Raw genomic sequence first — 13,483 nt, forward strand, 5'->3', positions numbered from 1 at the left:
AAATTCTTTACTGTGAGGGAGATGAGACACTGGAATTGACTGTCCAGAGAAGTGGTGTATATCCCATCCCTGGAATTGTTCAGGGCCAGGTCGATGGGGCTATGAGCAACCTGGTCTGGTGGAAGGTGTCCCTGCTCATGCCAGGGAGGTTTTAACTAGATGATCTTTAAGATCCCTTCAAACCCAAACCATTCTATGACTCCGTGATGTGCCAATTAATTAATTAATTAATTCTCCTTCTTCCTTCTAAGACACTTCGGTGTCAGTATGCTTCCTGGTCTTGATACCTCCTCAGACATGTAAACAAGTACTCAGTGCATTCTTTCAGGTACTGACAATTAAACAGGACACAGATCAAAACTCATGATGCCTTTAGAAACCACTGCTTTGGACTTAAAATTTCTACTAGCAGCAACTGTAATCATCTTGACCCAGAAACCATCCAAGAGAAGGACTCCCAGACACTTGCTTGCAAATAAGATATTTCTGCTAGATTTTGACTTCTCAGGTAGCTACCACAATCTTATATTCTTGAGAATTTTTTGGGAAAAGTGAGTTGGGGAATTTTAATTCAAACTTCTCTAAATCTTCCACTAAAAACTGAAACAAAATGGTTGTGAAAACTTTTAAATGAACATTGACAAGCAACTTCTTTAAATACCCACACATTCTCAGAGTTACTTTCTTGCAACACTCTTTTATCTTGTATAAAACTTAATAGATGACATATTTCATTCCACAAGTTGACAATGTTAAAAATGTACTATTCCTTCTAGTTTTAGTATACTGCAAAGCCAGTGGTAGCTACAGGCACTATGAGCGATATACGATTGAAGAAAAATGAGATTACTGCTGATAAGGAACAAGAGACTTTCATATCTTAAAAGAGTCTGAAATCCAGCAAATATGATCCCCAGCAGCAGATGCCCCTCAGATAGACAATGAAAGAAAAATGGTGGAAAAATACTCATTGTGGCTTGTTGTTTCCTACAGCTGGAATGGCAGCAAAATGAAATAGCATGCTGCCTGCATCAAGAAATCCTACCTCTCTGGGAAAAACATAACCCAAAGACAACTAACAGTCTAACAAAATGAGCAGTAATTTTCCACTGTGGGAAAAATGATGTTACTTTGACTCACCTTTTTTTGGTAAAAGATACCTTTACTTTGGAAGTGTTGCTCTTTTGAAGGCTATCATGCTGTTATCATCAACATTTATCATAATAATGATCAATTTAATGGAAGTGCAGTACAAAAGCCAAACCTCAGGCTGGAAATATGTATTAATGATTCTTTAACAAAAGGAATGAGACATATGCAAATGTGAAACAGCTCCTCTCTCTGTCTATTAAGGTGTTCCTGGAACATGAATGAACATAATTTCAAGATGTCAATATTTTATGCTACAGTGCAATTCTTACCTTGTATCCTGATGATTTGATGTGCACTCCTCGCTTGGTCAGTGTAGATTTCATTCGGATGAAAAAAGAGCGCTCTAGAGTGTTGTCAGTGGTTAGCAAACTGGGGTTTGTAGATTCCACTAGGGAATAGAAAAAATACATATACACATATTTAGATTTTAAACATCTCCTTTAAGCTATTTTTCAGGTGCAATCCTTGAACTCACTAAAAATAAATGACTGATGGATGCTAAGAGTGTTGTAATCAATTTACCTCATTTAGAAAATGTTTATTTAGCAAAAAAGAAATTACAAAAATATACATATACTCAGTATGTCTCATTTTCAAGTTATTTTTCCCATAGAATTTTTAACAGTGATTTGTCTCATTAACTCTTTCTTGCACAATTTAGTTATGACTGGAGTTGGAGGGTATGTCACTAGAGCATATGATATTCTTTTAAAAACTGTTTGTCACTATTTTGTAAAAGGCAAAGTCTCACTTAGGTAGCAATTCTCTCCTGAAATAGGCTGAAAATTCTGCAGATTTTTATTCCCTAGTCTCTCCTCAACTGCAGTGAAACCTGAGTCAGTGCTGGATTTGTGTGCCTTGGTTTCCACATTACTGAGGGGAAATTAGGGTCTTCATTATCAATAAAGTATTAAACAACCTGAAGGCAAGAATTCTCAAGTTAATGACACATATTATTATTATTGTCATTGTATCATCATTTATTGGTGATTAATTAGTCACCATTGAAATATCATTTTAGTCCAACTGAAGGGATTTCACTTGCTCACAACTAAGTGTAGGTCTTGCCTCCTTTAACTGCAACCACTTAAAATACTTACGACTCTTAGCATGAACCATCAGCACTGAAGTATTCTTTATTCTTTCTAAAATCTTTATGGTTCCTATTTTTTAGTCCTGATAATCAACTTATCCCCAAAACACTGTTAATGGGAAAATTCTGGAGCAGCTTACAATAAACAGGCATTATTGGAGATAAAAGAAATTTTAATTACAGTGTGGCATCAACAAGCAATAAAAAACTATTTTGAAATTGTACTTCTATTGTTTAGGAGAACCATACAAACTACTGGTAGAAAGTGTTTAAGTATTTAAAATGCATTTGTTATGCAGTCAACAGAAACACAAGAACTTTTTTGTGAGTTAAGGATTATATTGAATTGTCCTTGATTTAATGTGGTCAACTTGTCTTGTGTTTGTGACATTTCAGCTCTATTGTGATAACTGACAACAGTGCCCCTTTCTTTAGTGTGTCTCTTAAGATTTTTTTGTTTTAGAGAGCATGAATTCGATGTCATTTTAAATGTACAGCTCTTTATCACTCGAGGGAAAAGCAGAGCCATGTTATATTTAGTACTTTCATTTCTTCTGATTAAATATGAATTACTATGAAATTTTTCTCATCATCTAACACACCATAATACGCCAACAGCTTTTTAATACACTGTATAAGCACAAACTTCTGCTCTAAGAGTTTAATTTGCCCCTCTAATCCAATCACATCAACCTTATTTCTCTTATCAGAGATTCCCATTTTGAATTAAATGAGCTCATTAGTTTTAATCAAAAGCAGAGAGATCAAAACTTAAACGTAAATGCTTTAGATCAGAACTGTCAGTCAGCCGTGCAGTTCTATTTTACTAAAACACAAGATCAGAGACCCTTAGAACCAATTTTTTCTCGTAAGGCATGCCAAGAGCTTGAAGATGCTATATCCTTTTTTTTCCTCCCAAGGACAGATTATACATTTAAGGTTAGACTTAATTTAGAGTATTTTTTCATCCTGGTGGAAATGGGAAAGTATGCCATTCTGCTGTTGTCTCTTTCACATTTATTGGTGCGGGTCCTTGGAGACCTGAACAAATGTGAAGCCATCACAATCCATGCAACAAACCTGTCCTCAAAAAATTCATCTCTGTTCAGCAATATCACATAAGAAATAAAACTCTGAAGGGAAAGATGTGTTTCTGGGTGTGGGATAGTGAAACCCTGAAAGAGCAGCCAAAGTCACCCGGATAGCAGCAGTACTGGTAAGACGAGGATCATAATTAATTATTATTTTTATTGTACAGTAGAGTGCAGTAGTTAAAGAGTACATTAAGAAACCACAGCATGGGTACTTTCTGCTGTGCAAAGAAATGTTAAAATCAGCTTAACAAGTGTAGTTGTTGTAGTCCAGCACATTATGCTCTAGCACAGGCAGTAAGTACAATATGTCCTCCTGTGTTCTAATGGCAATTACCTAAACATACAGAAGTAATGTTAATTAAACACACAGTATCTTATGCTAAAAAAAAAAAAAAAAAAAAAAAAAAATCAGGCTGTAATACATACGTGCCATTCCCAAAAAATGGAAGTTAAAATTTCTCTTTCATACACAGTTAAAAGAAAGAAAGGATAACAACTGACATACAGTGAAGTGTACTTGGCATTGACATATTTTGGGCTTATTTAATCATATATAATAAGATTAACATTATTTTGTTGTCATTATACTATCTACAAACCTATACATCTTTGTATGGTGTAAGTGAATATTACAAAATGCACGTATTTTTTTCAACAGACTGGAATAGTGTCATATAAATATGTATTCTGAAGTGTTTGATTTTCTTTACCAAAAAGTATCTGAGAATGTATGTGTGAGATGGGATTAGTTACCTAAAAGTCCAGAACAGCTTATGAACAGCATTTTGAATTTCTATCAAGAGAGAACCATTAGGGCTGACAGTAAAAATCTGCATTCAGAGTTGCACCCACCTATGGTAGATACTGTAACAATGCTGATGGTGATTATGCATGCAGGATTTTAAAAATAGGATGTATACAGAACAGATCCACCGATGTCAGTGAGACTTGCACAGGAATATATTGAATATGGCCCATTATGAGTTCTCAGGAGTTGGTTTTAAATGCCTATCACTGAACTTTTTCAATTTTTTTTTAATTATGTCAAAGCAGACTTGCAGTCTGAGGAATATCAGAATGAAACTCTAGCAATTAATTTTTGATTTTTTAAACAAAATTACAATCTAAAACCTTTTTAAAAGCCTGAAATGAAAAGGTCCACTTGGCTTGATACTGTAGAAACAAAAGGTGTCTTTTTACACTGAAAAATAAGGCTTCTGGCTTGAATTTACTGAGTTTAAACCTACTGTTGAGTTATAAACTTCTGAAACTGTGAGTTTAGAATGCTAATTATGTGATAAAAGTAAATGCTTACTGCATCTGAATTAAAGTATTTTACATTGTCAGACTTAGAAGTATAAAAAGTAAGTCAGGGTTGTCTTTGCAAAGCAGGTAATTGTGTACTCTGTTGGGAAAGCACTTGCCTTTGTGTGCCCTTAAACATCTTCAGCAGATACTACTAAAGAAATAAACCTCTTCTCTTTCCACTCCCAAAGCTGATAATGCAGGATGAGATTTCTAGACACAAGGAATGCATATTCTTTTTCAGAGGGAACAAAACTGCAATCCACTGTACCCATACGGATGTCACAAGTGTTAAAAAGCTTAAGTAAGAGCCACAGAGGCAAATGGGAAGATATTATGAAACAGCACCCAATTCACAAAGTTATTTAGTTATCTTCTTAACTTACTGAGATTAGCTCTGTTGGTCAGAGCTTGGTGCTAGCCATGCCAAGGTTGTGGGTTTGATCTCTGTATGGGCTTTTCAGTAAGGCTTTGGATTTGATGATCCTTGTGGGTCCCTTCCAATTCAGAATATTCTGTGTGTTTGTGAACTCCTGTGATCTAAGCATTTCTTTGAGAACAAACCCTGTATCTCTGATCCTTCAATGGGCTTTGCTTTGGGAATAATCTTGGCCCCAGACCCCACAAACCAGTCATGCATCGTTTAACTTCACATGCTGGAAGAGTTCTGATTCTTCTGATGGGACATAAACATGTCCATAGCTGTCTGGAGGACTGAGGTCCATGGCTCTAATCCTGCAGGGATCTGCAGAGCTACTGTACACCCGTGTGCAGTCTGACTACTTTATAGAGCAAACCTATGGAAACCAATGCAAATAATTGTTCTTACACAGCAATAGCACAAGTACTGTCCCCATGAGTGATTCACAAGCACATTCAAATTCAGATAAACAATTTGTCCCCCAGGAAAAAAAAAAAAAGAAGTTCCACATTTGATTTATGTCTTAAATAACAAAAAGCTGCCACAGTAGGCTGAATAATGTTCACCAACTTCTGGGGTTTTTTCTTGACGTGCGTTAAAAATAATTGAGAGAAGAAAAATGCATTTTTGCATGCCAAACAGAGGAAAGATAGGCTTCTCATTCTTAGGAAGACAGGAAGTTATAGATGGAAAACCAAACACCAACAAAGAATTTGTGGAGATTGGTGGGAAAAAATACCTTATGGTTTAACATAAAGGATTTTCTGGATTTTGTAGCATTTTAGGAAGCTTTCACCTGGCTTTCATTTCACTTCCTTGAAAACATATGTCCATACATTTTTAAAAAGACATTCTCAAACACCAACTATACAGCCAGCTTTTCAGTTGGACTAGATGTAGTTTTCAAATACTGTGCAGTTTATTGTCTATAACCAGGCATTAAAAGAGTAAGAAATTTTAACCTTGAGTACTTAACTGAATTTAAGCAGAAAAGTGACTCTTAAAAAATCACTATTTGCCAAGGTCATTCTCTCTCAGTATCTTACAGATCAAATTTGATAATTTTATAAACTAAAAGATAGATTTTCACAACTATTAACCCAACAAATAAAATTCAAAAGCTGAAAGTTAAGACAATTTATTTCCAATAAGTGCAGGTTACTGTACTTAGCAATTGTGCAAATGAACGGTTTTAAGTGAAGTGGATTGCAGGCTGAACATGGGCAAGTACTGGAAGCTAAAATTTGTTCTAACAAACTGCTGAAGATTCCTGGACTATTTGGATGAACCACTTCAGCCTATTTATGGACAATGGCAGCCTGCCTGGAGACTGACTAAAGAGCACAGAGCTAGCAAATTCTATAGATGCTCTCTTGGTCTCACCAGTGTGCTCAGCCTCTTGTGAAATCACGGACTATATGAATCATTTATTTAACATTTTGGGTGCCAGAGGCTCATTCAATCTTCCAAAGCAATACTATCTCTGAAAGGAGGAATAATATTATTGCTGTAAGCTGTCCCAGTTATAACCAAGAATTTGAATTCCTGAATAACCAGTTTTGGATCTGAAATTCATGGTACTTGTAGGTGACTGGGTAAAATTCATAAAATTTCTGTTTCGCTATTTACTGAAAACTGAAGAAGTCAAGCACTGGATCCACATTTTAGGTGACTTCCATTTTTTCCTTTACATAGGGAATATGGAATCCAGATAGGGCATCACTCAAAAGCGGAGATTCAAAGCAGCTCTTTCAAAAGAAATGGAAAGAAATACGACTTCTTTATAAAGAATTGATATCTAGGTAATGTTTTCAGACAAGATAATAAACTGTTCTTTTTTGCCACTCCACCTTCAAGATGAAGACAATTCACTTTTCATGACCTATAAGCCTATTAGAAATTCAAAGGCATATAAACTTTAAATGCTAGCAGGCTTCTGTTGAAAGCTGGATCTTTTAATGTTTTTTTATTAGTCGGCTATTTTCCCTACTCTTATCTCTCCAAATTTTCCTGATCCGATGACTGATGGTATGGCCTAGGTTGTCTTATGTAAAATCCTTAATTTTTTGCAAAAAAATTGACATTGAATTGACATTGAATTGACATGTAATATATTTATTTTATTTCTTTCACATTTTTTAAAAGAATATGCTATATATATTTCCATCTAGAGATATGACTATCTTTATAATCACTGTAATTACTGAGCTATTGTCTACATGTAATAGTGCATGCTGTTGAGCTTAGATGTTTGAAACTGGGAGAACAAGAGACTAACTCAGATATATTCAAATGTTTTTAATGTGATAAAAGTCCATGCATTCAGGCAAAATGCAACTCAGTGAAGTAGCAGTGAATTTAGTTACAACAGCCAAGAAAGTTAGAGAACATGTTTAATATCTGATCTACATGCATACTATATTTTGGGCACAAAAATGGATAGATCTGCAGAGAAATAAGCCATACTTTGGAAAGTTATCCTGTAGTATTACATATCACGATCTTACCCTGTTTGCTTTTTAATTTGACAATGCCCATTACTGACTATACTTATGTAGGAGAAACTAAAGTAAAAACTCATTGGCGGGCATTTCCTAGAATTATCAGAGACTTTTTTGAATGTTCTATTACCCTTGCAGAACCAAAATAATCTGAAAATTATTATTAGTCCAAAATCCTTATTGGACTAATAATCACAGAATCATAAAATGGTTTGGGTTGGAAGGGATCTTAAAGATTGTCTAGTTCCCACCCCCTGCCATGGGCAGGGATATCTTCCACTAGCCAGGGTGCTCAGAGCCCATCCAACATGGCCTGGAACACTCCCCACGGATGGGGCATTCATAACTTCTTGGGCAAACACAGTGTCCACCTTTCTCATAGTAAGGAAGATTTTCCTCACGTCTAATTTAAACCAAATCTCCTTCAGTTTATGATCATACTCCCTTGCCCTGTCACTACATGCCCCTGTAAAAACTCCCTCTCCAGCTTTCTTGTAGCTCTATTTAGCTACTGGAAGGCTGGTCCAAGTTCTCTCCAGAGCCTTCTCTTTTTCAGACTGAACAATTGAACTCTTTACATATCTGGTAAAATAAAGAATGAGTTGAGAGCCAGGACAGAGCTATAAATAAAGTATTGCCAGGATGAAACTACAAATGAGATTTTTGGTACACTATAACATTGAAAGACAGATTTTACAACAAATTTTGGTATGTCAGTGATTTATGGAAGACACTGAACTTTTTTGTCTGTTTGAAAACATCATAAAGATTTGTTATTAACAGAATTAATCACGGTAGGAAACTTTAACTCTGAAAGCGTTTGGAAATGTTACAGTCTGCTGGGCTTCAATCCATTATCTAAACACTCACAAATGTACCCATACTCATCCAAAAGACCAGAACAACTCTCAAAGAGCTGTTATGGTCTTGCAAGTGAGTGGTACACAAACCATCCCGAATATGAGGCTCCAACTTCCCTCTACACTTTTACATCTAAGGTTAATTTATTTTAAGCAATGGAATAAATAATCTGACCTGACATGTTGACTTGGCTTCGTATGAGGTCAGCAACACTCATAAATTTTCAAGGTTTGGTGAAAGTCCCAAAGAAAATCAGCGCAGTGATATAATTTCCTTACTGTTTTCTTACTTTGCAGCAATTCTAATAAAGTTTGAAACAGGACACACCCAGTGGATGGGAGAGGTCCTGATATTAGAAGACTGTAGTATCATAAACAAGAGTACATCTCTCCTCTGTTAAGGAATGTTTATGGAGAAAAGAAACTGTGAAATGGGAAAACAACAAAGGAAAAAGAAAAAGACACTGACTAGTTTTGAGGGTAAAAACTTCACTGAATTCTCCAAGGGCTTTACGGTCCTGTGAGGAATAGAGGTCTAGATGTTTAATCTCCTTTGAGATGTGGCTGGTTTCCACAACTTAAATGATCATTATCCTTACTGAGCAGCTTCTTGTAAACAATTTTGAGCATTATGTTTCAGCACAAAAGTGCCATTAAATGCTGGTATTGTTTCCCCTCTTTCCTGTGCTAGGAAAACCAAGGGTATTTTTTCTTTCTTGCTATTTTTCTGCTCTTGCCTAGTAACTTGTGAATCATTAACTGACACTACAGAGCATAGCTGTGAAAATAACTGTGGTTTAGAGCTGCCAATAATGGCCCACTAAAGTTCCTTCCCAGCACATGGCATAAAAACACCTCCAACAAACATTAAAAAGTCCCTTCTGATGTTGCTTAACATTGCCAGCCTGCCTGGGCTTAAAAAGCACAATAAAGAGGTTGCTTTCCAGATTTTCATATGCCAAATGGGAGGTGCTTTTTGGTGAAGCTTTTCCCTGAGGGAAAGGAGAGCAGCTGAGTTACCTCACACTGCAAAGTCGATGTTTGGATGATCCCACTCTAGGGAAACATACACAAGTGCCACAGTCAAGCTGCTACTAGTGGATGTGTCTGTACTCAGCAACTAGGCAGTAGGAGAGTTCAAGAGAAAAAAAAAGGAGCATCATAAAGATGCTCTTTGGGAGCACATTACATCCAGCAAAAGCCATTATGCAGCAGCCTGAGTATGCCAAGGAACAACAGTATGAATACAAAAAGTGAGTGTTTGAAGTCTTAGTGGAATTCCCTGAAAATGTAGCCACTTGAGGAATCTATTTCTTCAGAAAATACCTTTTGTGCTGCTGGGATATTTGGGGGATTCTATTTTCAATACCTGTGTTCTGGATCTAGTGGAGCAATGCTTTTATCACGACTATAAAATGGTTATGAGCCAATTCCTCATATGAAACAGTCAGTAACAGTGGGGCTTTTTTATGACAAACATGATGTCAGACAAAGGGCATCAGGACTTAGTCTTTGTACTACAATACAAAATAACAATACATAAACACCTTTGTGAAAGCAGCTTGAAACCCCATGTTTTCTATTAAAAAGTCATGTTCAATCTTCACTGTTGATAGAACAGAATAGCTAACACAGAGAACACTGTATATCAGAAAGGTCAATAGTTATTATGAGCTACAAATATATTTTTTTCCATCCTTCAGGCTGTTTAGCGCATATCACAGCATGAGCAGCTGTCTTCTTTAATGCTTTTAAAATTAGAATCCCAAAGAGGAAGAAAAAATTACATTTGCAATGATTGCTCTTTGCTTTTGTAAGTTTACTTTAATACACTATTTTATATACATGAATCTCCCATGCAGCCTAACCAAGGGGCAGTTACTGGCTGCTAGTATCTACTGGATTGTTACATCAATGCATATAGAATCCTGACCAAAAAAAATAAAAATCACTTTGCACAAATTGTGTAACCTTGTTGAATAACCTGTCTAGGAAGTATGTAGCTACTGGGCATATGTCTAAACCAGGCGAGTGCACGCGTGCAAACACAGACTGAGCTACTAATGGTGAACAGTTACTGGCTCAGCAGCAATAAACAGAGGGGGCCACCTGACCCACCATTTTCTGTTCACACACTGAAAATGGGGGAAAAAAAGGGTGGTACGACTGTGGCACCATTTGACCTCATATTTTTCAAACATGCCAAGTATCTGGGTTCATCTTTGCTAACAGGGAACAGCTACTTAACACTGCAGAGGTTTCCATTGTCTTTGGATTTCACGTTGGCTCTATCAAACTGTTCCACTTTCCAAGTTTAAAATTTATCTGAATACATATTGGTATGTCAAATGCAAATAAGTACTCTATAAATATTTTGAAGCATGGAAGGCAAGAAAAAAAGAGTTTTATAAAACAAATTTTTAGTTAATTTAGAATGGTTCAAGGATAAGAACTCATGCAAGCTGGATTTACACACCATATGTTGCCAAGGAAAAATACGTATAATTGAATAGAAGAATGTTTTCATCCTATGATTAATGTTTTGTTTACAGATAATGTCAACATTGGACAGTCAGTAGGAACAGGTACAGTGCCAAGCACCATGCCATGGCTTCAGAACTCAGAATATAGTCAAGTGACACTTTTTATTACACAAAATGTAAGAAAACATATTTTGGCATACTCAGAATCTACTTATCCCTGTCAAAACCAGGTTTAACTAACACTGGTATTTTTCAATACAAAGAATAACGGAAAAAATTAAGAAATATGACCTTTCTCATACTTTGCCAAACAGTAGCACTCAAAAAATCCCAGACATATAACTATTATTTAAACATGAAAATACTTATGTCCTCAACACTGTGCACTGTGCACAACACTGTGATGGTGTTGGCATGTACTGGTCAGCTGGTAGTGCTTTCAGAAGCAGCCCTCACCTCCAACACTCACGTTCCTGGCTGAAAAAAGGGTAAGAGACCCAACTTCCCAGGTTTCTCTATAACTTTGTCCCTTATTAGAACTGCTGCCTTGTTCCTGTTACAGTATTTACTCCTCAGAGCAGCATATTAAATTAAAATATGGCAACAATATTCCTAAGGTACACCAAGAGAGTTCTTATACAGTTAAGTTAGCACTTATAGATTTCTTTGCTTATGCAGAATTTATAAAACAGCTGAAAATAATGACAAGTGCTATGCCATTGAAATTCAAAAGAGTTAAGAGCAAGTATCTCCAAAAATGACAGACTTGAGGCTGCTGAAGAAAAAAACCCTAGGGGTAGTTTCTGTGGGCTGCAGCCATGCATTATTCTTAGAAAGCCATTCATTCAAAATATTTAGTAAAAAAAAAAGTCAAGTGGACTGGACATCTTACTTTTATTATATTTCCTGCCTTTATCTATTTATTTTGCACTGTGGAATTAAGAAGGTTTTTGACAGACATAATCAGAACCTGTCATATAACACAGGAAACAGCATTTTAAAAAATCAGCCCACACTGCAGATATTTTGGCATATTTATCACAAGGCTTGAATAGTAAACACTTGATAGACAGGATTCTGGGGTATTTTTTAACTTTATTTTAACAATGGCAACAAGGATTTTTTTTCCCATAATGCCCCTTCAATTCAAGCACTGAACAAGATGAGGCCAGACCTATGATAATAGGAATAAGATGATCAATAAAAATTGTTCGTCCTTTTTTGATAATCTATTTTTCTTCCTTCAGTGTTTGAGTAAATTGGAGAATGAGCTTTTAGGCACTGGCAGAACATGGTATGACTGGTGAAATTTCCATGGTGCAGTATTTTCTGAGTTTTTCTGAGTTAAAATTTTTCTACATTGTATCTTCACAATCCTGAAGCTTGAACTGTTTTTTTTTTCTCCAAGTCTGAAGATCACCCCATGGATTAGTAAATGATTGAGGATTGTCTCTTAAAAGACTCTTTAAAAAACTGTCAGAATCAACCCGAGACAAAGATTTATTATGAACTATTTAAAGGGCTTAATATATGTATCCCCAAAGAGCCCTTGGAGCAAACTAGAAAGGAAGAATGGAAATCTCAAAGAATGGGAAAAATCTCCAATGCCCCACTTTCTTCACACCATGATTACTGTTTACTCAAAGGATAAAATGCCTAACCTGTCACATGCACTCTTCAGAAGCTATATTATTGCTGATGTACAGTAAAAAACCCAAAACAATGAGCCTCGACAGTAACATGCCTAAGAAAGGCAGCTGTAATTTGCTTTCTAACCTGTCCACTAACACACTAATGTGGATACATCTTGTAGAAAATGCTGATCTCCTGACCCAGACAGCAATCAAACAACTGCCAGAGTGTTTGCTGTCACACAAGCTGTGACCATTACCTTAATTATACGTTACCACGTAACAAACCTTCCCTAATGAGCAACCCTTCTCCAGCTAACCCTTCTGTCCTTGAAGAGCATCACTGAAGATGATTTCAATTTGAAAACCACATTCACATGCAGTATTTCCCATAGATAAAGATATGTATGTATTACATAAAGATATGTAAGGGGAATTATAAAGAAATGTACAATATATAATTGGTAAGTGAAGCTGGATATAAACTTTTGACTATACGTTCATATATAAATATATCCACCTATGTATATTTCTTTGTGTTTAGGGAAGTACCTAAAATACTTCCATAATGATAGGTTTTACTTTGTGCCTAAGCCCAGGAAAGGTACAAGAGTCATGGCTCACACGAATGCTTGTTTTCCCTCTGTGGTACCAACTTCCAGCAGTTTACATTTTCAGTTCACTTCTGTTTTTTAATATCCTCCTTTTTCTTTCTATTATCAGGTGTTAAATTCCCATTCAACTCACAGGACACCAAATCCTTATGACGAAATAAAAGCTTCTCCCTCAGAAATTATCTGCGTTCCACCTCAGATGCAGTACTGGAAAAAGGAGGAATGAGTGAGGCATAGGAATCTGGTTTTGGTCTATCTGGGTTATTAATCCCTCTTCTTATGGGGTAATTTCAACATTTTAGCCCTTCATGCTAAATGCATATCTAACC

General features: G+C 36.1%; 1 protein-coding gene across 6 annotated transcripts in view; it reads right to left on the reverse strand.

Moving 5' to 3' along the window:
* Positions 1–13,483, reverse strand: part of NPAS3 (neuronal PAS domain protein 3) — a gene marked incomplete at both ends in the record, with an annotated part of 580,623 nt that overhangs the window by 50,794 nt on the left and 516,346 nt on the right. For all 6 annotated transcript variants that reach the window (XM_083863228.1, XM_083863229.1, XM_083863227.1 and 3 more), the window contains one exon: positions 1,422–1,540. In XM_083863228.1, coding sequence (XP_083719354.1) covers positions 1,422–1,540 — 119 coding nt within the window. The remainder of the gene's footprint in view (positions 1–1,421; positions 1,541–13,483) is intronic.

The sequence above is a fragment of the Zosterops lateralis genome (genome assembly GCF_965231275.1).
Source record: "Zosterops lateralis genome assembly, chromosome: 6".
Taxonomy (NCBI): domain Eukaryota; kingdom Metazoa; phylum Chordata; class Aves; order Passeriformes; family Zosteropidae; genus Zosterops; species Zosterops lateralis.